The sequence below is a fragment of the Paroedura picta genome, chromosome 1, assembly GCF_049243985.1.
Source record: "Paroedura picta isolate Pp20150507F chromosome 1, Ppicta_v3.0, whole genome shotgun sequence".
Taxonomy (NCBI): Eukaryota; Metazoa; Chordata; class Lepidosauria; order Squamata; family Gekkonidae; genus Paroedura; species Paroedura picta.
Genome location: NC_135369.1, coordinates 145,019,719 through 145,045,114, shown reverse-complemented (window position 1 = coordinate 145,045,114; position 25,396 = coordinate 145,019,719). Strand labels below are relative to the sequence as shown.

Genomic DNA, 25,396 nt, shown 5'->3' with positions numbered 1-25,396 from the left:
GGGGGAGATGGTAGAAAGGGCTGAAACAAATCAATTAATGGCATTTCTGTAAGAAGCTTTGGTCCTAGACCCATCTCAGTCAGGTTTCCAGCCTGGCCATGGGGTAGAGAAAGCGCTGGTCACCCTGACGGACAACCTCCATCACCAGTTGGACCAAGGTGGGTCATAGCTGCTGTTATTACTAGACCTTTCAGCAGCGTTCAACACAGTCGACCATGAGCTCTTAGCTCACCACCTCGCTGATGGTGGAATCTGAGGGACAACCCTTCAATGTCTGATCTCCTTCCTTCAGGGTCACGGACAGAGGATTGCAATAGAACACATCAAGCTGCCAACAGCTTACTTGTGGAGTCCCACAGGGAGCAGTCCTCTCTCCTATCCTATTCAACATCTTCCTGCATCCTCTTGCACAACTGGTATGGAAGTTTGGGCTGGGTTGTCATCAATATGCAGATGACAACATGCAGCTCTTCCTCCTGATAGATGGCTGCCCTGACTCTCCCCCAGAAATATTAGCCAGCTGCCTGGAAGCAGTGACAAGATGGCTCAAGCACAGTCGTCTGAAGCTCAATCCTTCAAAGATGGCGGTCCTGTGCCTGGGTAGGAAGGGCCCATGTGAGGAAGCATGTCGGCCCTCCCTGGATGGTGTGCAGCTCTTAACGGCTTACTCTGCCAAGAACCTGGGCGAGATCCTGGATGCTGCCCTCACGACGGAAGCCCAGGTCACAAAAGTAGTGCAGCAGGCATTTTACCACCTCCATCAAGCCAAGCTACTAGCACCCTACTTGGCGCCAGAATACCTAGCCACAGTGATCTATGCAACAGTCACATCTGGACTGGTCTTCTGTAACTTGCTTTATGTAGGCCTGCCCTTGACCTTGATCCGGAAACTACAGCTGGTCCAAATTGCAGCAGCCAGGGTCCTCACAGCAACACCATGGAGGACCCACATTCGGCCCATTCTCCATCAACTACCATGGTTGCCAGTTGAATTCTAGATCAGGCTCGGTGACCAGCAACACCTACAGGGCCCCTTCTCCCTCCCTCCCAGAAATCCACCCATACATTCTGTTGTGGACCTGTTTGCATCCTTATTCTCTGTTACCTCTGTTATATTTTAATGTTAATATTATTATGAAAAACTAAATTCCATGTACTGTTTTCTGCATTTGATGTTAACCGCCCTGAGCTTCAGGGAAGGGCGGTGTATAAATAAATAGATAAATAAATACCCCGCTTTTTACCACCCGAAGGAGTCTCAGAGCAGCCTATGATCGCCTTCCCTTCCTCTCCCCATAACAGACACCCTGTGAGGTAGGTGGGACTGAAAGAGCTGTGACAGGACTGGTCTGTGAAAACAGCATTATGAGGACTGTGACTAGCTGACTGCATGTGGGCAAGCGGGGAATCAAACCCTGCTCACCAAATTAGAAGTCACCACTCTTAACCTCTACACCAAGCTGGCTTTCCCCATCCACTGCACCAAGTTCCATTCCCCCACAGTAAACTGAGAGGTCCAACCAGCAAGCTTCAACCAAGTAGATGTTACCAGTCTACAGGTCAGCATGTAGGGGCATGCAGCCATGTGCTCTTTGTTCTGTTTTGTGTTTGTTCGTTTTTGTCTAGCCCATTCTGGTCTGATCTTTGTCAGACTAGATGAGTCATAGAACCTTTGGTGAATGAGGTTTAGACGGGACCAGAAAATAACCCATCCTTTACACAAGGAGAAGGGAGAGGGGTGTTAAACAGAATGTAAGTTAACTTTAGCTCTCATTGTTTTCTATTTGTTTTTGCTTTTCTGTAAGTTAATTCATAACTATCTGTGCTTCTTGTTTAACTTGATGAATAAAGCTTTCTTAGAAACCTTAGTGGAGAAGGGATTCCATGCTTGTGTGACTCCATTCCTCTTTTCCCCATAGATTTGTCATGCCATATGAGAACCCTGACAGCCCTGGGATGGTTCTGTCCCTAGTTGAGGGGAAAATGCTGAAAGGGGGTGGTGGTGGTATGAGCAATTGAGAAGGAAGGCCTCAACATACATACATACTTTACTCAGGTGGACTGGAGACAATCTCCTGATTCTGATTCAGTTTGGACACAAGGAGTCTGAACTGAATATTTTCCTCATGAATCCCTTTTCCTTGATGACTTTGCTGCTAGTGACTTGGTAATACCAAGGGGGAAAAGAGTGAGCTTGGTGACAGGATAGTGACACAGGGATAAAACATCAAGTGTGATCTTGAGTTCCTTCCCCAAGTGTTAAATTAGCAGGAGTGTGTCATCTGATCCGAGCTCCTAATAGTCATAGTGACAAATGTAAGTGACAAGAATGGACCATATTATAGCACAATACTATAAATCACACTGGTACACTAGAAAAGTACCAGTGTTGTGTTAACACCTCATTAGAGGTGAGTATATAAATGTTCAGTATTGAGAGATTCCTTTTGTCTTTATGTAGTAAGGTTTCATTATTCTTACTGATTTCAGAAGGAATCAGATTAACACTAGTAGCTGAAAATACTGTTGCTAATTAATCAGTATCTATCTTTTATTTCATCTGTATGCTTAATCATTTTGTCTTTTTTCCTTTACAATAATTTACCAGAATTATAGACTAGATGGTAATTTTTGTAATTAAAACGTCTTCATGCAGCACTATTTGTCTTTGAACTCTGTACCTTACTTAATAAGGTGAAGATAATTTTGCTTCATCTTTTATATTTTGAGTGTTCAACAGAGTGTTTTTGGTCATGCTACTAATTAAACAGACAAATTATTTAATTAAATTACTGAATTAAAGAATCTTGACTTTTTACTCAGGTATCATGTTACTTCAGTAACAGTTCATGATGATATCTGTTTTGATAAATCTTACTTTACTGTTTAAGCAGATCAAAATGATCCAAGAAATGTAAGAGCCACAAATTAAGCAAAACCCAAAAAGGAAACCAAAACCCAACCTGAACAGAAAGTCAGAAACCCAAAGGTTGAGCTGCAACAACAATATTAAAAAATCTTTACAAATATTTATTAAACAAAATGGACTGATTCAGTATATTTAAAACATAGTAAAAACAACACATATCTAACTGCACATGACAGAGTAGACCAAATGCATTTCGACCCTGAGGGGTCTTCCTCAGTGGTCAACATATTGTGTGGGATGCTCTTGTGTACATTTCAGCACTGGGTAGGAGACTGCGAGTGGTTCCTTATACTGTGATTCTGAATTGACATAGAAGAGTAACAGTGCTTTATCACATTACATAGAGAAACTGGGGGGGGGGGTGAATCTATTGAATAGGTGAAAGAGAGAAGATATTCCCTTTTTATTGAAACCGAAGTTGTACCTTTCATTTGGGAATCTTTCCTGCACAGTTCTCTGTCCTTCTTTATTTGTAATGCTGAGACCCATACAGTATAGCAGACATAGAGCAACTGAGCTGTTCCCCATTACTTTTTAAAAAGAAAATTAAGCATATTAAGAAATCCTAAATACAGTTGCCTCCTTTTCCCTGCCAGTGTGACTTGCCAGTTAAACTGAAAAGGATTTTAAAATGTTTTTAAAAGGCTAACTATTAAGGCATAGGAAGGGAGGGGGGAGGTATACCTTCCATTCCAGACATGTTGAAAAGAATGCCCTAGCAATATCAATGTAGGGAAACCCCTCCCCACATTTTAAAAAAAAGTGTTTCTTTAAGAGGGAAAAAAGAAACCAGGCTGTCCAGAGTTGGAGTGTAATTTCCAGGCAATGTCATGTGGAAACAGGTTTTTGTTTTTTGTTTTTCAAGCCATAAGAACTGTGATGACTGAAACAAGGAAAACCTTGCAAGTGAAAGCAGGCAGTGTAATTGCTGGCATCTTCTCCCATCTGAGTGTTGCTTAAGGCAAATTTTGTCATACCTGTTCCCTCCCAAAGGGAGATGTGGGGCACAGCAGCTCCCTTAGAACCCCCCAGGCAGTTGTGTGTGATACATGTTCTGTAGGGAAGCTTTATACTTACAGGTCATCAAGCTCCCAGGACTCCAGGGATGCTTTTTCAGCTGCTGTGCTCTTCTGTTTATGTTTTCTTATCCATTGAAATGTCTTTGTTTGACATCCTTACATTTGCCAAGTTACCGTCTAGCTTTGCATGATATTCTTACCTTCTCCCAAGTGTGTACAATATACTGCTTCCAACCATGTTTCCTGGAATATGGGTCATGGCGCTTTCCTCTGAAAAATACATCTCCAGACTCCCTGAATTTGACTGGCAGTGGAATCTTTCTTTCTGCTTTCTGTTTGTTCCATGCCTAGCTTTATCCATTCAGACTGGTTAAAGGCTCTCTGTATGCAAACGTCATGCTGTCCACCCTCATCAAGGATAGCCCAAGAAGCACCTGCTGAATAACAACAGTATTTCATAATGCCTCATCAATGTTTTCTAGCCCATGCATACTAATCAGGTTGCTCTTCCCCAAAGGAATAAATATCAATCCTCTTCCCCCCAAAAATTCCTTCCGCTCACTCTTCCAATCAGTGGGTGGGAAGGATTGGAAAGGGTGAAATATGACAAAACACATGCTGAAATAATCCTTAGATGTTCAGTGACCAATGTCTGGGTTAATTTCTAATCTAACTGAAACACTCTACTTTTCTATATTCCACAATTTACAATGGCTTTTTTGACTTAACAATGATGATTTGAATGCTATTTTTAAAATCTACATGGTGACTCAAACAAAAGAAGAGTTGTTTTTTATACCCCATTTTCACTACCTGAAGGAGTCTCAAAGCATCTTACAATTGGCTCTCCTTCCTCTCCCCACAACAGACACCCTGTGGGGTAGGTGGGGCTGAGAGTATTCTGACAGGACTGCTCTGTGAGAACAGCTCTAACAGGACTGTGACTAGTCCAAGATCAGCCAGCTGGCTGCATGTGGAGGAGCGGGGAATCAATCCTGGTTCTCCAGATTAGAGGCCGCCACTTTTAAACCTTTATACCAAGCTCATTGGTCCTTAACAAAGCAATCACTGCATTGTTACATGCTAATGTCTCCTGGGGCAATTATTATACAATGAGGGGTGGAAATAACTTACATGTCTTGCCAGTACTGCCTCCCTTTGTGGAGAGGGGTGTTTGTGGAAAGCAGAAGATTGGAGGTGCCACTTTGGGCACTTATTTCATGCTACTCTCTGTATTCCACTTCTCTCTCTTACTAGTTCTGCTTTCGATAAGGCAGTAGAATGGAGAGGCAAGATTTGGGTCAGTGATGTCAGCTCAGTAGGAAATGTAGTCTTATATTTGGAACCCTTTCCTTAACAAGTAGTCAGCAAAGTTGAGTACACCAGACATCTCTGTCAATGCCCCCAATTTCTAGCACTGAATAAAAATGGGGCTTTTGATACCTTATGCAATATTTTTTCCACAGTGGGGGCCCAGTCCAGCAAGCGAATCTCTATACAGAAACATCTTTCTGTGCAAAGTTCAATAGTGATGGGTATTGGCTATTGTGCTGAAAATAAAAGCGCACTCTCTTATGGGAGTAATGCTTCATTGACCAAATCATACAATATCTTCATTAATTTATGAAAACTGTATTTTCTGATTCAGGACTATCTTACAGCCACCGAGCATAAACTGTTCAATTTAAAAAATGACAAGGCCTTGAGCAATGCTTTCGTAGGCAATCTCTCCAGTCTGGGTCAGGCCGACCTGGGCTGCAGCCCAGAATAGACTGTCATGCAGAGCTGTGGAAACCTACCTTCTCAAAGAGCCCCCCCGTCCTGTTTTCCCCCCAGTGACAGCAGTTAACCCAGGTCGTTAGACCTTGGGATGAATGAACCAGATGATTTTCTTCTTGGCAAATTATAAACTAGCTCAGACATAAGAAAATACTCTTTGAAAAATGACTCTGCTATAAGACACTGTTCTCATGCTTTCAGTTGATTCTTTTGTGAAATTGCGGCTGCTTCCTTTAGTCTGCACGCAAGGTATGGTTTGCCTCATTTGGATGTATCAGAAAGCTATGATTTGCTACAAATAAAGGAAGGATGAAGACAGCTGCGGTGCTGAAGGACAGACAGAGGATGAGTTTGAGTGTCTCTCACATAGCACCAAGGCAAAATTTTGTATGAGAGCCAAGCCAGTATAATTGCTTCACCCTTCTCCTGTATCATGGTAGGGGGAAATCTGTCGGTTGTTTCTTGAGCATGAACTCTAGGGGCATTGTTTTTGCGAACTGTCTGCATTCTGGAGTGAGGGAAGTTTTGACCTATTTTTTTTTCTTGGTATTCATGCCTAATTTGCTAGGTCTGCCAGTAACAATATATTCTGTTTGCTTGTTCCCAGGGCACACTGAATCCCTTTTGTGCGCTATGGGATGATTCAAAAATGTAAGTAAAAGAGGCTTTCTCCTATGACTTAGAATTTAGAATTCCATTCACATCAAAATGTTGTCAGTGGACAATATATAAAAAAAGATATGACTATAAGTGATTGGAAACGTATTGTGCACGGAATTAGGGCATAATAGTATTATTATTATTATTATTATTATTATTATTATATTTATATCCTGCCACTCCCTTGCGGCTCGTACTGATTCATGCATTTCTAGTTTCAAGACACATTTTTGCTTTTGATATAATACCGAAGTATCACAAGTCTAACCACCATATCTCCTATTTGTTGCCCCGTTGATCAGCTAGAAAATTACTATGCCAATGTAGTCAAAGACTTAAATGCACATATATGATTTTAAAATGGGTCCTCATGAATTAAATGTTTGTCTCTGCTGTTGTTTCACAAGATAGCTGGGTTGGTCTTCAGTAGAAAAGCTACATTAAATGTCAATATCACTTAGAGACAAACAAACAAAAAAAATGGAGAGGGGATAAGCTTTTGAGAGTTAAAGCTCCCAGCTATGGTGTTACTGGATTTGAATCTAGTTCTGCTTTTGTAATTAATGAGTTCTTTGCTGGGAAACATATTGCTAAGCTAACCTTTTAAATACATATTGCTAAGCTAACCTTTTAAATAATAAAAATGCTTACAGTAATTCGTATGATGGAATTTAATTTTTGGTTTCAGAAATTACATCATGAAATATATTTATTAGCAATTACAGTCTGATTTTTAAGAGAAATGACCTGCTAATATTTAGATTAAGAGGCAAAGTTATATGTTACTGTAATAAAAGTTCAAAGAATCCATATCACAAGAATCATAGAGTATTCATGTATTTTTTCCCCCATGTGGGTATCTAAATCAGTGATAGCAGTTTGCATAATTATTATAGATATAGTTGTTCAGGGGTTTCCCCCTCATTAAAATCCATGGACATGTTTTCACCAAATAAGAAATTTAGCATTGGAGACTGATTTAATTAGTTGTGTTGTGTATGAGCAAATTGTATAATATATTTACTTTCCTTGTAGATCTTTCAGTAAATGAATTGCGATGCAGTCCTACACAGAGTTAATACCCTTCTAAGTCTATTGAAGTCCATGGGCTTAAAAGAGTGTAACTCTTCTTAGGAGGATACCATTAGAGAACTAACTAGTTTATTATGGATGAATGATTTTTCTACCCCTTCAAGGTCTTTTTTACAACAGGAATGGTGCTTGACGTTTTGACAGTGTGAGTATCTGCAAGAGATTAATTAATGGTGTCAGCCCACCAAAACCCATTTCAGAAGTAGCTCTTGGTGGTAAACAACAACTAAATCTTGAAAGCTGCTCCATTGAAAATAGATTCCCTTAGTAATTTGTTTCCTGCAGTTTTTAATTTAGTTTGATGAAAACACACAAACAGCTGAGTATGCACAGGGTTATTCGTCATGGTGTGAAACAAATATACATTATAATAATACTAAGTTCCGTATGCAATACTATGCTTACACTAGGCAGTGATGATTTAACTACTGTATCTTAGAGCAGCCTTTTTCAACTGTTTGACCAAGGAGGAGCCCCTGAAATAATTTTCCAAGCTTCAGGGAGCCCTGAAAGTGAGGTCAGCTGGCCACACCCCCTACCATTACCCAGAAGTGACATGTCACCAGAAGTCACATCACCACCCATGTTTACGGGCAGATTTGAGGACTGGATAGGGGGTAGACAGGAGGTGGTTTAAGGCTGGTGTAGACGTGTGAGCTCCACCTCTTTCCAGGGGTCAGAACCATGAGAGAGCTCACTCATCCTCAGGAGGGGGGAGGGGGAGCAATGGAAATGGCCAGTTCCCTAGCTTGTGGCTGCATTCATTAAGGACGGGAAAGGCCACAGATCCCCTCCAGAGTTCCCACAGACCCCTGGGAGTCCACGGCCCACTGGTTGAGAATCCCGGCCTTAGAGGTATTTTTTTTCCCTAACAATCAATTGATCAAAAGCATGCATACTCTTTGGCTGTTCCCCTATTTTGAAAGTAAAGATGGAAACAATACCGAGAAGCCATTGTGATGCTGATATACATATCCTTTCCTTTCTTTTTCCCTATACACATGATGAACAAACTCATAGTTTTCTTTTCCCTATACAAATCATGACTAAAGGAACATATTCCCAATATTTCTAAGAGGCAGAATTGTTTATTATAAGAAACATAGGATGGCTAGTGAAAATGGTAAGCCAACATGAAGTGTTCCTCCTCTGCCTCTGTTATTGTGTTGTGTAACTTACCTCATATTTCTTAACATTATGTATTTTCCTGCTAGAGGCAATTAATGGTAAAAAGCAAGGAGAGAAAAATACCCATAATATAATGGCACTCAATGCACAGGGGAAGTTGTACTACATTTTATGGATGAAAAGTGAAGAACTCAGTGCATGGGAGCTCTCAATATGGTAGTGGCCTAGGATTGCCCCAGGCCTCCTGCTGGCAACCACCACTGGCATTGCATACACCGTGGCACGACTTAGGGAAAACCCAGTAATCATGCCACATAGCTCTAGGAATTGCTGGAAATTCTGCAATTTTACCAGAGTTTCTGGCAATCCCTAGAGTGACATGTCAGTTTCAGGTTTTTCTAGAAGTGAAGTATTGCATTTTTGTCACTCCATGCACACCCACCCTAAGGTTCTAATAGTTGTCAGACACAGCCTTTTTCTTAGACAGTATAGTTCCTTTCTTAGACGATTATGAATAAAGAAAAATTCTAAACATAAACTGCCCTTTGACACCTTATTGACAAATTAGGAGTGATTGTTCTTGCTGTAACAGACTTAATAGTTGCCCCTCCAGAATGTGCTAAGGTTTTGTTTGTTTTTTCTCAAACAAAATGATATTACATTAATTTGAGTGCTAAGGTTTTGTTTTCCCCCCAAATAAATGATATTAATTTGAGTGCTACCTAAACCATGTTTTTTTTCTTTTTTCCCCTTGCACTATATTGTACAATTATCCACTCTACTGATCTACATTTCCAACAGAATGAGAAATTCAGAAGCAGAAAAGAGCTGCATAAATTACTCCTGTGTGCCAAACAATGGATTTGTATACAGACTGCAACCCCCCACTCAGGAGTACAAAATATACTTTCATTCAGAATCAACAAAGAAAGGACAAATGGCCTAGCAGAACAAAGTTGGAGTCTAGTGGTGCCTTTAAGACCACTAGACCTTTTATTCAAGGTATAAGCTTTTGTGTGCACTCACATGTCTTTAGATACATTGAAATGGAACATCTTCATGTTATATGCTGATTTGCTGCTCACCGTCTACCTATAAACATGGACTGGGAACTTCCATTTCAATGTATCTGAAGAAGTTTGCATGCACGTGAAAGTTTATACCTTGGATAAGACTTTGTTGAGTTTAAAGGTGCCACTTAACTTGATTTTTTTGTGCTGCTTCAAACCACCTAGTTGAAGCCCTCTCAGAGTATTCCAGAGCAGTCTGCATTGCCAACTTATCTGGAAACCAGGGCAGAATCTGCACTTACTTTCTTTATTCCATTGTCAATCCTGTTGAATTCAAATCACTTTGAACTCGGGTCTTCCTCTCTCCCCCTCCCCATTGAAACAGGAAAGTGTTCTGCACGTGGTTAGGGTAGTTCAGAAGGGGGAGGGGGGAGCCAAGCCTCTTTCTTTCTTTTCTTGAAGTGGCGGGGAGAGGAGCCAGGCAGGGAGCCTCTTTCTTTTCTTGGAGGGGAGGGGGAGAAGATCTAAAAAGGCAGAGAAGGGAGAAAAAATTCAGGACCAACAGAAGTTGAGAGAAATTAGGGGCTTCTCCTTTAAGGCAAGTGTGTCACATGACCAGGTTCTCTACCATGGAGCTTGGTTTCCCAATCCAGATTTTAAAATATATTGAGCATTAAAAGCACTCCAAGATATTGCACAATAAAGGTAGGGTCACTCCGGATCAATCCTTCTTGCTGCAGAAGGAAAATTAAAATCAGCCCAAATAAAAATGGAAATCGCATAGAGGGCAGGGACGGAATCGATCTGGGATTGGAATTAAAGCTCTGTGCAGTTTACACCCTAGAGTTGCCAACCTCCAGGTGGTGTCTGGATATTTCCTGGAATTATAACTTATCTACAGTTACAAAGATCAGTTTCCCTGGAGAAAATGGATGCTTTAGAAAATGGACTCCCTTCCCCAAACACCACTATACATTGGCCCTACTGCTAAAATCTTAAGAAAATTCCCAAGTCAAAGCCCAAAGCCCTAAGTAAATTTTAGTTTTAACTCCTCCAGATTCTGGTAAAGGTAAAGGTAAAGGTATCCCCTGTGCAAGCACCGAGTCATGTCTGACCCTTGGGGTGACGCCCTCTAGCGTTTTCATGGCAGACTCAATACGGGGTGGTTTGCCAGTGCCTTCCCCAGTCATGACCGTTTACCCCCCAGCAAGCTGGGTACTCATTTTACCGACCTCGGAAGGATGGAAGGCTGAGTCAACCTTGAGCCGGCTGCTGGGATTGAACTCCCAACCTCATGGGCAAAGCTTTCAGACAGCTGCCTTACCACTCTGTGCCACAAGAGGCTCCAGATTCTGGTACACTGAAACTATAGTAAAACATGAAATGAATTTTTGAATAAAGTAGTTTAATAGGAAAAGAGTGATTGTACAGCTTTCACACTGGCAGCTGTTTATTGCAGGAACCCAGCACAAGAAAATCCACTGGATTTGGTGTTATTGGGGGGGGGGGTCATCATCTGGGCATGGAACTGGGGTCACTGTGGGTGGGCAGGTAGTTCTGAAATTTCCTGCATTTTGCAGGTGGTTGGACTGGATGACTCTGGAGGTCCCTCCCAACTCTATTATTTTATGGTTTTCTGCTCTTCCCACCCCCATCTATGCTCAGTGTTGCTGTCTTTCAGTAATACATTTTTGGAATCTCAGGAAATGACATGACTTACGGTTGGACAATATTCCAAATTTTAGTCAAGAAATACTTCACTAGTGATTTTAAAATGGCTGTTACTTGAACCTGCTTAAAGATTGTCAATAATAGAAACAATTCAGGAGGAGAAGTATTGGTCAGAGGAGAGTAGGTGGGTCCAGAAAGGATTGATGGGAAGTATCATTTGTTATCCTTCTGCTTGCTGCTCATGCATTTTATGGAACCTCCCCCCACCACCACCACCTCAAAGCTTAAGCTGATCACCCACAAGAGGTCAGAAAAGGATTCTTTTCTTCTTTGTATTTTCTCTAAACTGCTTGAGGAAGGAAATGGAGGCATCATGTTAAGTGCAGGCATTTTATGATTCATTACTATTCCCCCCTCAGCAATAATTTATGATGGAGTATTCTACTCTATTTGATTATGTGATAGAATTTGTATTCTGATACCGTGGATTTTAAATTACTGTGAAAGCTCCCAATGTGCTGGAAAAGATGCTTAGGATTTATACATCTAAATAAAATGTGCAGTATTGTGCTATTAAACGGATGCATAATAGTGAGGGTAGAGGAATTCTACAGGTTCCTCCCACTCCCTGCTTACATTTAGACTTCATTCTGTAACATTGTGTTTTCCTCACATGGTAGGCTGAGAACTTGATCCATTGTGTGTAAATCCTGGTTATCCTTATGTCTTTCAAATATGACTGACATTTTGCTTTTGTTGTTTCCTGGCCAGTTTGGTGTAGTGGTTAGGAGTGCGGATTTCTAATCTGGCATGCCGGGTTCGATTCTGCACTCCCCCACATGCAACCAGCTGGGTGACCTTGGGCTCGCCACGGCACTGATAAAACTGTTCTGACCGAGCAGTGATATCAGGGCTCTCTCAGCCTCACCCACCCCACAGGGTGTCTGTTGTGGGGAGAGGAATGGGAAGGCGACAGTAAGCCACTTTGAGCCTCCTTCGGCTAGAGAAAAGCGGCATATAAGAACCAACTCTTCTTCTTATTATTATATCTTTCTCCAATAAGTGGTTTCTAATTAGAAATGTGTGTTTGTTCACCACTAGCTATAGAAAACATGCTTCCCACAGGTTTTCACCGAAGGACCCTTGCATCTGGTAATTATTATCAGAAAAATCTAGTGCCATATCCTGGACTATCCTTTGATGGTTGTGTTGTAAGAAGTTCATGCAGAGTCATAGTACGGCTTCAGCAGGTCTTGCACAGTTTAATATATCCTCTAGGTAGAAGTGGGGGGGGGGGTCTCCTGATAGACTGGTGAGTAATGCCTTATACTTTGCATGTTTGGGACAACACGTTCTGTCCAGTTGTGTTCTTTCTGCTCCTGATCTTTTATGTAAGATCTCTGTGCTTGAACTTATCTCATTATTCAATGGAGGTATGGTACCTCATATTAGAAAGTCAGGGGAAACTGACTGTTTGCTCCTAAGTGTAGTTACACCCTTCTAAGCACATTGACTGCTGGTAGGATGTAAATTTATTTATTATTACACTGTTAAAAGGGTATAATGCTGTTTAGGATTGCACTGATTGCACTGTAAGCACCCCCAAGCATTTGGCCTGAGGGCAGCACATTCTGCTATTCAAATTAATACATTGCAAATTAATACATTGCAAACAAATATATCCAAGTCTTATGCATGGTAAACAGATGGTATAATGGCCAGCAAACTAATGCATTGTAAACAGAGAACATTGTAGCCAGACAAACAAGTTCAAGTCTGTACATTGTTGACAAGATGACACAATGGCTAGATAAGATGGGTTTCCAGTAACTCCCTGTTTTAGCCTTGCCTTTTCCAATTATCTTCAAACTTAGGTGTGTCAGGTTTTTTTCTACAGGACCTCTATGTGGACAAACATTCCTCAAATGTGCTAATGATCTCAGAACAGGTCTTCCTTGGGATTCTAGTGTTACAAACTGATAAGAGGTTTAGACATAAAGTCTAGAGTTCTCTCAGAATTACAGCTCTAGAGATCAGTTCCTTTGGAGAAAATGTCAGATTCAGAGGATATGGAAGTGTCTATTGATGCTGCATTCACCCAAATCAGCTAGCATGGTAATTGCACGTCTGCATTTAGCTCATGATTCTTGTACTTCTGAGTCCAATCCCCCCACCCTGAAATTTCAGACAGTTGGGCATTGATCCCAATAATGTCCATTGCCTTCCTGAGTTAGGGATGGTTAGCCACTTTGACTGTACCTACATAGGCAGGGAAAGCACAGGGGGAAAAACAGCAAAAAAAAAAAAAAAGAAAGACCAGTGGAACAGAATAAAGAAGGGAACTTGGGGCTTCAATTTTTAAAAAGGTTTTATTTTGAAAGGCTAGAAATGTCTAGCGCAGAAGTGCTCACTCTTGTTGAGCCATGAGCATTTCTGTCATCTTGTGAGGGTCTCACAAAATGGCTGCCATTAGATACAAGACCAACTGCAAAATGCTGTGAAGGAGCCAATTTAAAATGTTGAGAGAATTCAAGGCAAGTGTTTGCTTATGATCGGAACAGCTATTCTCCAGACAGCTCTCCCTTCAAAACTAGATATGATTTTTCCTGGGGACTTCTGAACTATCTTCTGTTCCAGTGTGGTGAAGGAAATCTCCCTTAAGGACAATGAGATTTGATAAGCTTTTATTTGAAAGACAATTCTCTGAGGCACAGGGCACTTTCTCCCCAAAACAAACATACTTATCAGTCTGCAACTCATTATTCAGTTTTTGTGTTTAAAATCATCTTAATGAGATGAGATGTTACAAGGTTCCAGGTAGAGCATGTGTTTTGTATGCTGAAGGTCCCAAGCTCAACCTCTGATTAAAGCATGTGCGGCTGCAGGACTGGGAAAGAGCAGCCAACCTGAGATCAATCAAAGTCAGGACTATCAACCACTGATGAGTCTCATGTAGTGGACAGCTAATAGATCATACATTTTTCTGCTATTTCTTCAGTGATTTTGATCATATATAAGTGACTATCATTGGCTTGCTTCAAAAGACTGTGCTATTTAAAAAAAAAAAAAACCCAGAAAACCCATCATTGTATGAAATTATAACAAACTTTGGTAACAGCCACCCAAAGATGGCAAACCCTTTGCTTTTATTATAATATTTTCCTATTGGCTATTAGATTTCATGAGATTATGATCTTTCAAAATCAAAGAATTTGGGACAATATCTAGGGTATTTTCACAATCAGTTACATAATAACATGGGAAACTCAGCTAAGAGACTGGGCTGCAGAGCATAAATCTTTCTTTCTCAAATTAGTGGTCATTTAAAACACACACTCAAGTTAAGAAGGGCATTAGTCAGATTGGCCTTGTTGCTGAGCATATTCCAGCTCTTATCCATATTATCCTAGTGAGCTGGATGTGTTTGCTAGGCAGGCACAGAATTCCCTGTCCTGCTTGCAGACTGATGTAGTGACACACAAAGAAACAAAAGAGAACAGTGGAAACAGCAGTCTGCTGCCTGTGAAGCAGTTGCTCCAGCTGTTCCTTCTTGTCTTTTGAGCCATTTGACTTGTATATAGTACAAATGCATCTGCTAACTTGGTTCCCTTGTTGTATGAATCATCACACTTCCTTTCTATTCATCCTCCCAGCTGTAGTCATGAATTTCCATGGCAGCTCATTAGCTTGCTGCCAGATGAAATGGCTTTAGAGGCAACTGCCTTTCCCCCATGGCTTTGGATCCTACCTTCCTTCCACTACTACCTACAAGCCAAATTATGTAAAAACAGCCTTCCTTCTTGATCCAAACTCTGTGGTTTAGAGGGAAGCCAACCCTACAAGTTTGTTTAATTGCAGTAGCACAAATAGTACTTATTATTATGGTAACCCAAATGGCATCCTATGCTTACCAAGGCTTTCTGAGACTTATGAAGTCATACTATAGCCCTTTGAAAAATAGACCTCTTCTGCCATTTCTTTGGTTAGGGCCGGTTATGATCCCAGCGTGTATGATCTGGTCCTGCCTTCCCTCCCACCCTTTTCAGCCCCTGTCCACAGTATTGGCTGGCATTAGGGACCTTGTATTGTCTATTGTATATTGTCAGTCAATATTACCATCAGTACCGGACCCAAGGGTCCGATATATGAGCAGCGGTTTTATTAGCATATAAGGTATACTGCCTTTTTATGATGTTGGGGATTGTTGGGGATTGTTTTCTGTTATGTTTTAGATGTGAGTTGTTGTAGGTTATTTCTTCTTTGTGAACCACCATGAGCCAGTTTGCTGGTAGCAGCAGTATACAAGTCCAATAAATAATAAATAAGAGTATCTTCTTCTTGTGCCCTATTCACTTCCCTCAAGGTTTCTTACTCTGTGGTGATAGCTGGCTTAAATTATTCCCCCTTCACAAAATTATAACAATTTTTTCTCCATATTGGGCATACCCCTTTTTATGGTGCCTCTTTCTGCACCTTCTGGGTGAGGGCTGGTGATTTGTTTTCCAGTTTGTACCTCTTTGGATTTATTCTGCACTGACTGTATTCATTTATTCTCAAGACATTTAATATGTACCTGCTAATTCCAGTGCTTTTTCTACTGTAAGGTCATCCTCCTGTAATAATTTCTTTTTGAAATGAACTACACTTAGGTCTTGTCTTATATCATCAGTATAATGACAAGCTAAGTCTTTAGCTATGAGATGCAGCTATGATTGGGCCTGCAAATATTAGTTCCATGACTTTATTTATTTATGTATTTATTTATTTATTTATACCCCACCTCTCCCAGCTACTGCTGGACCAAGGCAGCTCTCAATAAGACAATAAAAACAAGAATCCAGTATGAACAATAAAACATCCCAAGCCCCAATTAAAACAACCTAATATTAAAACAACAGCAACAGCAAGATGGTGGAAACAACACAAAAGAACCTCATAGCTCCACTGCTTCCATCCATTGACCCCAAGTTCCATCAAAATCCCATTACCATACCCCATAGGGGGAATTTGCATGGTTCTAGATCCCATTCCTGCTCTGTTTGTGCAATTTTCCATTCCCATGTATTTCTTATAACATGTTATATATCTGGTCTCTCACTGGCAAATCTGCACTACAATTTAACATCAACTTTCTTATTCAGATATTTTACATTCCATCTTCACAGGGAGAGGCTACACTATCTGCCAATTTGGTGTACCAACAAGCTACACTACAAAGGAATGTCTTAAACCTTGTTTCAATAGGGAAATAGCCAAGATATGATCATTATGGGGCAGAGACGGACCTCAAAAATTCAGTATAGTCCAGAGTCCCATTCTGGGCTGAATTCAGTGCTGAACTGCAAAGGAATAAATAAATTTCACCTCTCTCCCCATACACTACAACATAAAAAAAATGAGCATATTTCAGGTGGGGACAAAGGCAGAAAGATGGGGGTAAAAGTCTTATTAATAGTATCAAAACCTTCTTAGAATTCATGGCCCCAAAGAAATTAAACTGTCCTCAACCAGGGCCATGACCTTTTTTGCTCTGGTCATGGCCTATTGTAAGTCTTTCCCTGGTAACATCAGATACTTGCAGGACCTTGGACAGTTCCACAGGGCTTTTAAGACATAACTGTTCTGATAGGCCTATGGTTGAGGCCCTGAAAATTACATCCAAAATTCTGCTGACCTTCCTACCTAATCATCTATTCATCAAATTATTATTTGGCACCCCTTTGCCTCCCCTCTGAGTAGGAGACAGCCTAGGCAAATCAATTTTAGTTTAATTCTGGATTTTAACTTGTGTATTTTTATTATAGGGTTTAACTTGTGTATTTTTATTATTGTATGTTTTTAATTATATGTAAATCATCCTGAGCCCTCAAGGGAAGGCGTTATATAAATACAAAAATAAAATAAATAATCAGTTATATTTTTAATGGTTAATAACTACAGGAGGGCTATCAAGACTGGATGGTTGTTCCAGTTTATTTTCCTGTGCTACAGATATCATCCTTAAAGATGCACTCAAGTTACTACTGTTTCCCTCTTCATAGGGCTGGTGGACGTAATAAAAACAAAGTACAAAATGCTAGCAAAACGAGCAACAAGCCACAACACCAAAGCCAATTTGTGTTTAAGAAACAAGACTAACATATCTCTTCAATGACTTATGGAATTTTTTAAAAAGCTTTTCACAAAGTGCTGCCAGGTGATAAATAAGGGGGTTATTCAAGCTTCTTGGGATAGTGAGGTCCAAAGCCTGAGTGCTTCTGTTTCTAAATGTCTTCCCTCGTCAAGTTGTGGTTTTACTCCCCCTACAGTTCCCATAACGTTTTGTCAGGCTTCTCCATTTCATTTCTCTACACCTGTAAGCATCAACCAATTATGTGGATCAGAAACATGAAAACAAACCTAAAACAATGACATGTTACAGGACAATATGATAATTGTTATAGTTTTTTCTTGAAAGTGGAAAGTGAGTTTACTTGAGATTGAGCTTCAAAATGGTACACTATTACTAAAATAACACTTCTTTTGGTATTCCATTTATTCCTGCCTATGGGTCATTTCCATGTCTTTATAGCACAATTTTAGCAGAAGACATTTTCAAAAGGCTGTCTTTTGTTCCCAATAGCTGGAACAATGTAAGGTTCATTTAGCATATTACATCTTCTGGGCCAAGGCAATTTTGTCTCTGTCATCATGCTACTGACAAAACCACAAAAATGGTTTTTGATGGGTCTACAGAGCATATGTGTTATACTGAATTCATCCGTAAAACAAATGGGTGAGAAAGCTGAAAACTCAAACACATCCCCTCTCCCCCTGGCTGCAAATAAAAGCATATTAATTTATAATGATAAAGCCGGACCAACATTTTTGTTCACTTTTATATAAAATTACCTTGGACAGAAACCTGTATTCTCTACTAAGTTCACATTTGGAATGAGCTGTTTCTTGGTGAATTGCATGAGTAAATGCCATTTTGCACCAAGGAGATGCTGGTCAACCATCAAACCCGTACTAAAAAGGGGTCTATTTTGCTTGGCATCTAAAAACAGCTGCATTACTTAGAACAGAGGGTCCCCAAACTGGGCATCATTATTTAAAATAATCTAATGCCTCTACCAACCATATCTCAATTGACAGTGGCACACAAAACCAGGGCTTCCAATGAAGATCTCAGTGCACCAGTAATTTCATGCAGTGAAAGCACTTTTTAAATATTTAGGCTGATTCCATTCATTCATTCATTCATTCATATACCGCCCCTCACTGTGATGTCTCAGGGTGGTATACATGAAACAGAGAACAAGTACATTTGGAACATGTATAATAATATGAACATGTATAACAATGAATTATATGAACCATTTCCACACTTACAGAGGGCAAATTAGTTTAATTCAAGGGTTCAAACATTTGTGCTGCTTCCTTACCCAGAAAATAGTTCAGAATACCCCACCCCAGACTGATACTGTTCCATGTAAATGTTCTGAAATATTTTCTGTAAACAGCCCAGAGCCGTAGGGAAGGGTGGTATAAAAATCTAAATAATAACTTGCTACATTATATTCAGCTAATCTCCATAGTGGTGGAAAATAGGGTTTAGAAACACTTAGGCAGCATGTATCAAACAATTGGTGTGATTTAGTGGACCAACCAGAGGAAAGTCAGCATAGTATAGCTAAGTATTATCGGTACTGGGATGCGAGACCATCTAGGAAAACTTTATAGAAGAAGGCAATGGCAAACTACTTCTGCTCCTCACTTGCCTTGAAAGCCCCCTGATGTAGTTGCCATAAGTTGGCTGTGACTTGTTTATATTTTACATATACACACAGTGGACAGAGCCAGCATGGTGTAGTGGTTAGGAGTTGCAGTTTTTAATCTGGTGAGCTTGGTTTGATTCCCAGCTCCTCCACATGCAGACAGCTGGGTGACCTTGAGCTTGCCACAGCACTGATAAAACTGTTCTGACCAAACAATAATACCAGGGCTCTCTCAGCCTGACCTACCTCACAGGGTATCTGTTGTGGAGAGAGGAAAGGGAACGCGATTGTTATCTGCTTTGAACCTCCTGGTAGAGAAGAAAGAAGCATATGAAAACCAACTCCTTTCAATTTGTTTTGTCATCTCTTTTCTTTCATTCCCCTTGCAGCACCTTACTCCAAGTCACTCCAGACCCTCCCACCTGTTACCTTTATTTATTTCTAGTCTCTTAGCACTTTCCATATTGACAACTGATTGATATGACTCTGTGGTATCATAATTGAAAAAAAGCATTTGAAGGAGGTAATTTTAGACATGGAAATTGTTTTTTTCCCTTTAATTTTGATGTAGCAGACATGCCAGAATGTCTTTCATTATTCCCTAAGATGTTGCTTATGATAGCAGTTTGCCTTTAGAGGATAATTGAAGTCAGCCTTTGGACTACACTGGCTTGATGAAGTGCCAGGACTGAGGCTCCTGGACACTTCTGGAAGGCTGCATTATAGCATTTTCTAGATGGTTCAGGAAGATCTGGTTCTCCAGACAGGACAAAGTCTAACATTAACATTCTTCTCACCCTTAAACAACAATCAAGATCAAGTAACTAGATGGTCCATATAGGGTGATGTGTATCCCCCTAAGTGTGAATAGTTATTTTTGTAAAGATTCTGGGAGTAGAGGAAATCTGAACTGTAGAATCACGATCTAGAACTGATGCACCCCACAATAAAGCCTCAGTTATTGCTTATGAGCAGGTAAGTTATAGATAATCTCCTTTCTGTATGTAATCTGTCTACTTTAACTGGTTCTGGAATGAGTAAGTCCAGAATTATCTTTTTGCTATTTTTCTTCCTGGGTTTGGGAATGAAAATTGAGAACATACCTGAAGATCTTTGAGGATGACAGAACAAGTTCTTTGACACAAAAAAACCCTTGAGTCATGCTTTATTGATCCCAAGATTTTTTGATGAATTAATTGGCCCTTGAAAAAATTATTCCAAACCTCTAGACAATCATTTGAAGAACCCAGTTTTCAGGCATCTTCTTCTCCTACATCCAGATAGGACAGAAAATAAGTATACAACCTCTCACTAGGGAGCCATTGGCATCAAATTTCCTAACTGCTTGCTTCCATAGCTAAGGGGTGTATGTATAATTGAAGCAAGGGCTTGAATGGATAAAGGGATCCCAACCAATGTTGCTTGGATATGCGAAGATCATGGAAGCTTGGTGGCAAAAATAAGAGGAAACTCTTCAACCTTGCTCCTATCTTCTTTAAAAGGTAAATGCAGCATTTCCTTCTTTAAAAAAAACAAACTGAAACCAAAATATGAGTAAGCAAATTTTCTAATAACTTTTTTCTATGAGTAGAGGGCAAATTGGCCTTGGATTGTTGGTTGAGTTCCCAGTCCTTTAACCACAAATGTCTGTGTCCCTCTACTCCAGATGCCATACCTCTTGCAGAAAATTGGAGACAGAGAGTGGAAGAATCAGCCAGGAACTCTGTTCTATGAGCCAGTTTGTTCAGAGTGCCCTTCAGACTCTTGGAACCAGCAAGGATTTTAGCCAGGAGAGTAGGAGACTGTAAAAGAGATATCCTTGCCACAATAGAATTGGAAATAACTACTCCAACACATAAATAGTTCTTTTATTTAAGTACAGCTAACCTAAAATATGATATGACTACAGAATCATCCCTGAAGGCACTTTTAATTAGTCCATTATCTTAAAAGTTAGCAATTTTAAAAAATCAGTTAGACTCCCCTGTTTTAATGGGTGTCCTATTAATGTTTCAATGGCATATGAAAGAAATCTGGGATAGGTAGTATGGGATCTGCCTGAACTACCAGGGGAAACCCTTCAGCTCAATACTTGTTTTTGTCCCTTGTGATATGTTTGAGATAGTGCTATTTGCTGGGCTCTCAAGTTGTAAGACTTTTAAAACCTTTATTGAAAATGATTGGGAAAAGACTGGTCCTACACAATCTATGCTGAGAAGGACACAGAGAAAAATGCCAGAATTGTTCACCAACTTCACTCTGCAGAAACCCTGTCAGAATCATCCTTCACTTCCTTCCCTTTGAGGATCAGGCTGAAGAAAGCAGGAGGAAAAGGCCTAGTCAGAGCCTTGATTCTTAGGAAGAGCACTGCCAACAGGAAACCAACCCAGCTCTGTGTGCACTGGGAAAACAGAGAAAGTTATCCCTTCAAGTGCCTCAGAGTCTGTCTACCTTGCAGAAAATATTATACTTTTATGACTAACCCCTTGGTAGCACCCGCACCTCCACCACCTACTTATCCTGCAGCTCAAACAGGAATAAAATGAGACAGAGGAAACTGAAGAGGTTGATGTTTCCTACCTCATTCTTCTCTTTGATCTCCTGCAGTTGCAGTCTAGTGCTTCCATATTCCAGGAGGGTTCTGCAGTTGACCCAGATTTGCAGCTCATCTCCAGAGAGGCCAGTTCCACTGAAGAAAGTTATATCTACTGCATGTCCAAGTGAAGAAATCACAATCACTGTAGAAAGGGGTCTAGGTTAGGGTCTGGGCCTACGTATCCCTTCATTAATAAAGGACAGTTTTGAGAGTAACAGGTCTTCCTGAGGTCGTCATGATCTATCTTGTGTGGCCAACAATTATCAATTCAGCAGGAGTCTTCCAGATCTTGCATTCTTACTAAGGGAGGTTTCTGAAGTTGTTAGTTGGGAGGGAGGGGGGTTCCCAGGACAAGGGGCAGATGGGAACAATAAAGCTGCTTAGAGTAACTCCCATGCAAAAGAACTTGCTGTCCTTTTTTTATCCTAAGGGAAAGGGCTGACTGTCCAATAGAAAGTGCTGGATCTCTTGACAGCACAGATAAGAGTGATGGCAGAAGTGGTATTGAAGGCTGTAAAACTATTTTGCTCACCCTGCCCTGTTGATTCAGGAGGCAGAAAGAAGTTTAGATCAGAGGATACATTTGGGACAAAACAGGGACTCGTGAGTAGTGTTGGGACCATGCTTGCTGACTTCCAGGTGGAGCCTGGAATTTCAACAGACCCTTAGACTACAGAGATTAGTTCCCCTGGAGTAACTTGATGCTTCAGCGGGTGGGCTGTATGGCATTATACCTGCTGGGGCCTCTCCCTTCCCAACTCCTCCTGTGCTCCCCATGCTCCACTCCCAAATCACTATGATCTTCCCGCTCTGGAGTTGGCAGTCTACTTAATGATGCTTTCCAGATGAAAGAAGAGCCAAAAACTTATTTTTGCTTGAAATATTAGTCTTCTTAAATAACCCTATTTTCATCTGCAGGATAGAATTAACTTATTTCTTGCCTGCATTCCTTCTTTATGATGGAGAATTAGGTATGTTTCATTCTTAGTTGAAATTCATTCATTAATTTAAATATAAAGGGTTTGAAAACACCACCAACATAAAAACAGCAATGTGGTAGGATCTTAACTGGGACCCTACCAAAAGCCCATCTTGCAGCCATGCAAAAACAAAACTCAAAACTTGTGTACACCTCTTAATTTCTATCAGCAAGCTTCTTATTTTACAAACTATACTATAGTCCAACAGACTGACATAAAACAAAGTTTTAATCTATAGTTCCTTCCTAGGCAGAATTACCATGTTCTATGTCCATTGGAATACATTAATTTAGAAGGGTGTAACTCTATTAGAATGGCACTATTAATGTCACAGCAGTGGCAGCATAATATAACTTCCTTTAAATAATTGCCATATGCAGTGTATGTACACTATTCAGGGTTTTTTCAAGATGTGCCCCTCAGAGTTGTCATACTTACTGGTGGTCTTCAAGCAGCGGCTAGACAGATGCTTATCCTGGATGCTTTGGGCTGACCCTGCATTGAGCAGGGAGTTGGACCAGGAGGTCTGTATGGCCCCTTCCAACTCTATGATACTATGATTGTGTGGCTACCCGCTTGGTATACTTGCAGGTCTCTGGAATAATTTTCTGTGCTTCATATGAGAACTCTAAAAATCACTGTAGTGGTTCTTATTAGAGTGATAGAAAACATGATTTGCAAGATCAGGTGACTTTCTTTCAAAACATATAAATAGTTACAAGGTAGTAGATACAAATGGATAGCTGCGTTAATGAGGAGCAGCAAAGTAAAACAGGAGTCCAGTGGTATTTTAAAGACTTAACAAAAGGTGTTCCAGCATAAGCTTTCATGAGTCAGTCTTCAAGGTACCACTGGGTGGTTGTTCACAGACGTGTGTATACATGTATACTTATCTGAAAACACACATGAATAAACAGTATAGAAAGAACCAAATTACATAAAGCTAGACTTCTCAGTGGAAGAAATTGGTATTTTTATTTCTTACTGTCATGCTGAAATATGTTTGCAAACCTATGCAGACATCTGTTAACATATGAAAATATGGAATGTCACAGTAAAGTTTAAACACTTAATGAGCAAGGAGGCATTTTATTCTGGAGTACCCCCCCCCCTTAAACTCTTATTGATTAGCAAGGGGTCATTCTATGTGCTATGTTCAGCAAATGAGCTTTTCCATTCTGTGATACACTGCCAGTCTCCAGGTGGGGCCTGTAGATCTCCCAGAATTACTACTGTTCTCCAAAATGCAGAGACTGGTTTCTGTGGAGAAAATTGATACTTTGGAGGATAGGTGCAATGGCAGTATGCTGAGCACCCCCCTTCCCATGCCAAAAACCTGACTTCTCCAAACGCCACCTCCAAATCTCAAGGAATCCCTCAGCCTAGCATTGGAAGCCCTATGTTTTGATAAATAATGATTATTTTAACATGCCACTGTTGACATCACTGAGGTGTGTTCTAGACCCTGAACACTCTCTAATGAGGAAGCAAGTCTCTCTTGAAGGTTGTAACTAGGGTTGGGCGCTTCAGCGTCCAAAGTGGCCGTTCGCGCCCGAAGTAGCCAGCACTGTGGGATGGGGAGGCACGGGCACTGGTGCACCAGTCAGCGCACACACGCAGGCACAGATGTGCGGCTGCATGCACGCACCAACTGGCGTGCCAGTGCCCATGCCTTGCCTCCCCTCCCCCGCGCCATGGTGCTGTCTGCTTCAGCTCTTGGATTTGTACAGTTTATACAAGTTCTTGGGAGGAGAAGCATTCAAAACATTGGCGTCATGGATCTTTTCTTACCATGGCCCTATTCGTTCAAATGAGGTACAAGTCTCGAATGGCATCTTACTGTTAGCCAGCCAGTTTGGCCACATGACTGAGGGACAAATAAGTGGGCACAGGGTGGGTCTGCCCAACAAAGGCAGCCATAGTTAGGCTGCCTAACACAGTATGGCCCTTTAAACATGCGAGCATATATAACCTATTACTTAGGATTCTTTTCCATATTTCTTAGCTCAGCAAATTCTGGCAGGGGCTCATGGGAATTGTAGTCCATGAACATCTGGAGGACCACAGGTTGACTACCCCTGCTTTAAAGCTATGCACTCTTGTTGGTTCTGTTCTGCCCAACATTTGAAATAAAATACATCCAATTTCTCTTTTTATCTTATCACAAAGTAAATGAATATTTCAGTTTATATAGGATTATATTGTGATTCTGTTTTATGATGTGCTACATGGAAGCTAGTCTAGGACTGTACTGCCTCCCAGGAGCAATAAATACAATTTGCATCTAATTCTTTTTTTTTCCCCTTTAAAATCATTTCACATTCTCTATATGGGTTAGACTGATTGAATTCCTTTTGAAAGATAAATGCTAGAGGCCAAAAGTATGTTCTCTAGTGTTAGACAAAAGGAATGTACCCATATGAATATGAGTTGAACTACCACCACCACTGCCCCATACACACATGTACACAAAACTATTAAAAGAGCAGACTTAATGCCTTTTAACACTATCTGATGATCTTCATAACACCAGAGTATATTTTAAGGGCAGCAAAGGCAAAGCTCATATCACTTATTATTTAACATGATATTTTATGAGGCTTATGACTGTATTTGCTGAGCCTTATACAAATAATATCTTGTGACTTAAGCCTGTTTAAATGGATGGTATTACTGCTAGATAAGTAGCATTAGGATTCTAAATTCCATATGTTGAAGTTATTAGTACTGCAAACTCTCTGTGTCCTTCTTCTTGCAGAGCACAAACTGCCA

At 40.5% G+C, this 25,396-nt stretch overlaps 1 protein-coding gene across 6 annotated transcripts in view; it reads left to right on the top strand.

Moving 5' to 3' along the window:
- ADGRB3 (adhesion G protein-coupled receptor B3) overlaps nt 1-25,396 on the top strand; it is a 628,454-nt gene that overhangs the window by 377,859 nt on the left and 225,199 nt on the right. For all 6 annotated transcript variants that reach the window (XM_077307622.1, XM_077307613.1, XM_077307604.1 and 3 more), the window contains one exon: nt 6,335-6,378. In XM_077307622.1, the coding sequence (XP_077163737.1) occupies nt 6,335-6,378 (44 nt within the window). The remainder of the gene's footprint in view (nt 1-6,334; nt 6,379-25,396) is intronic.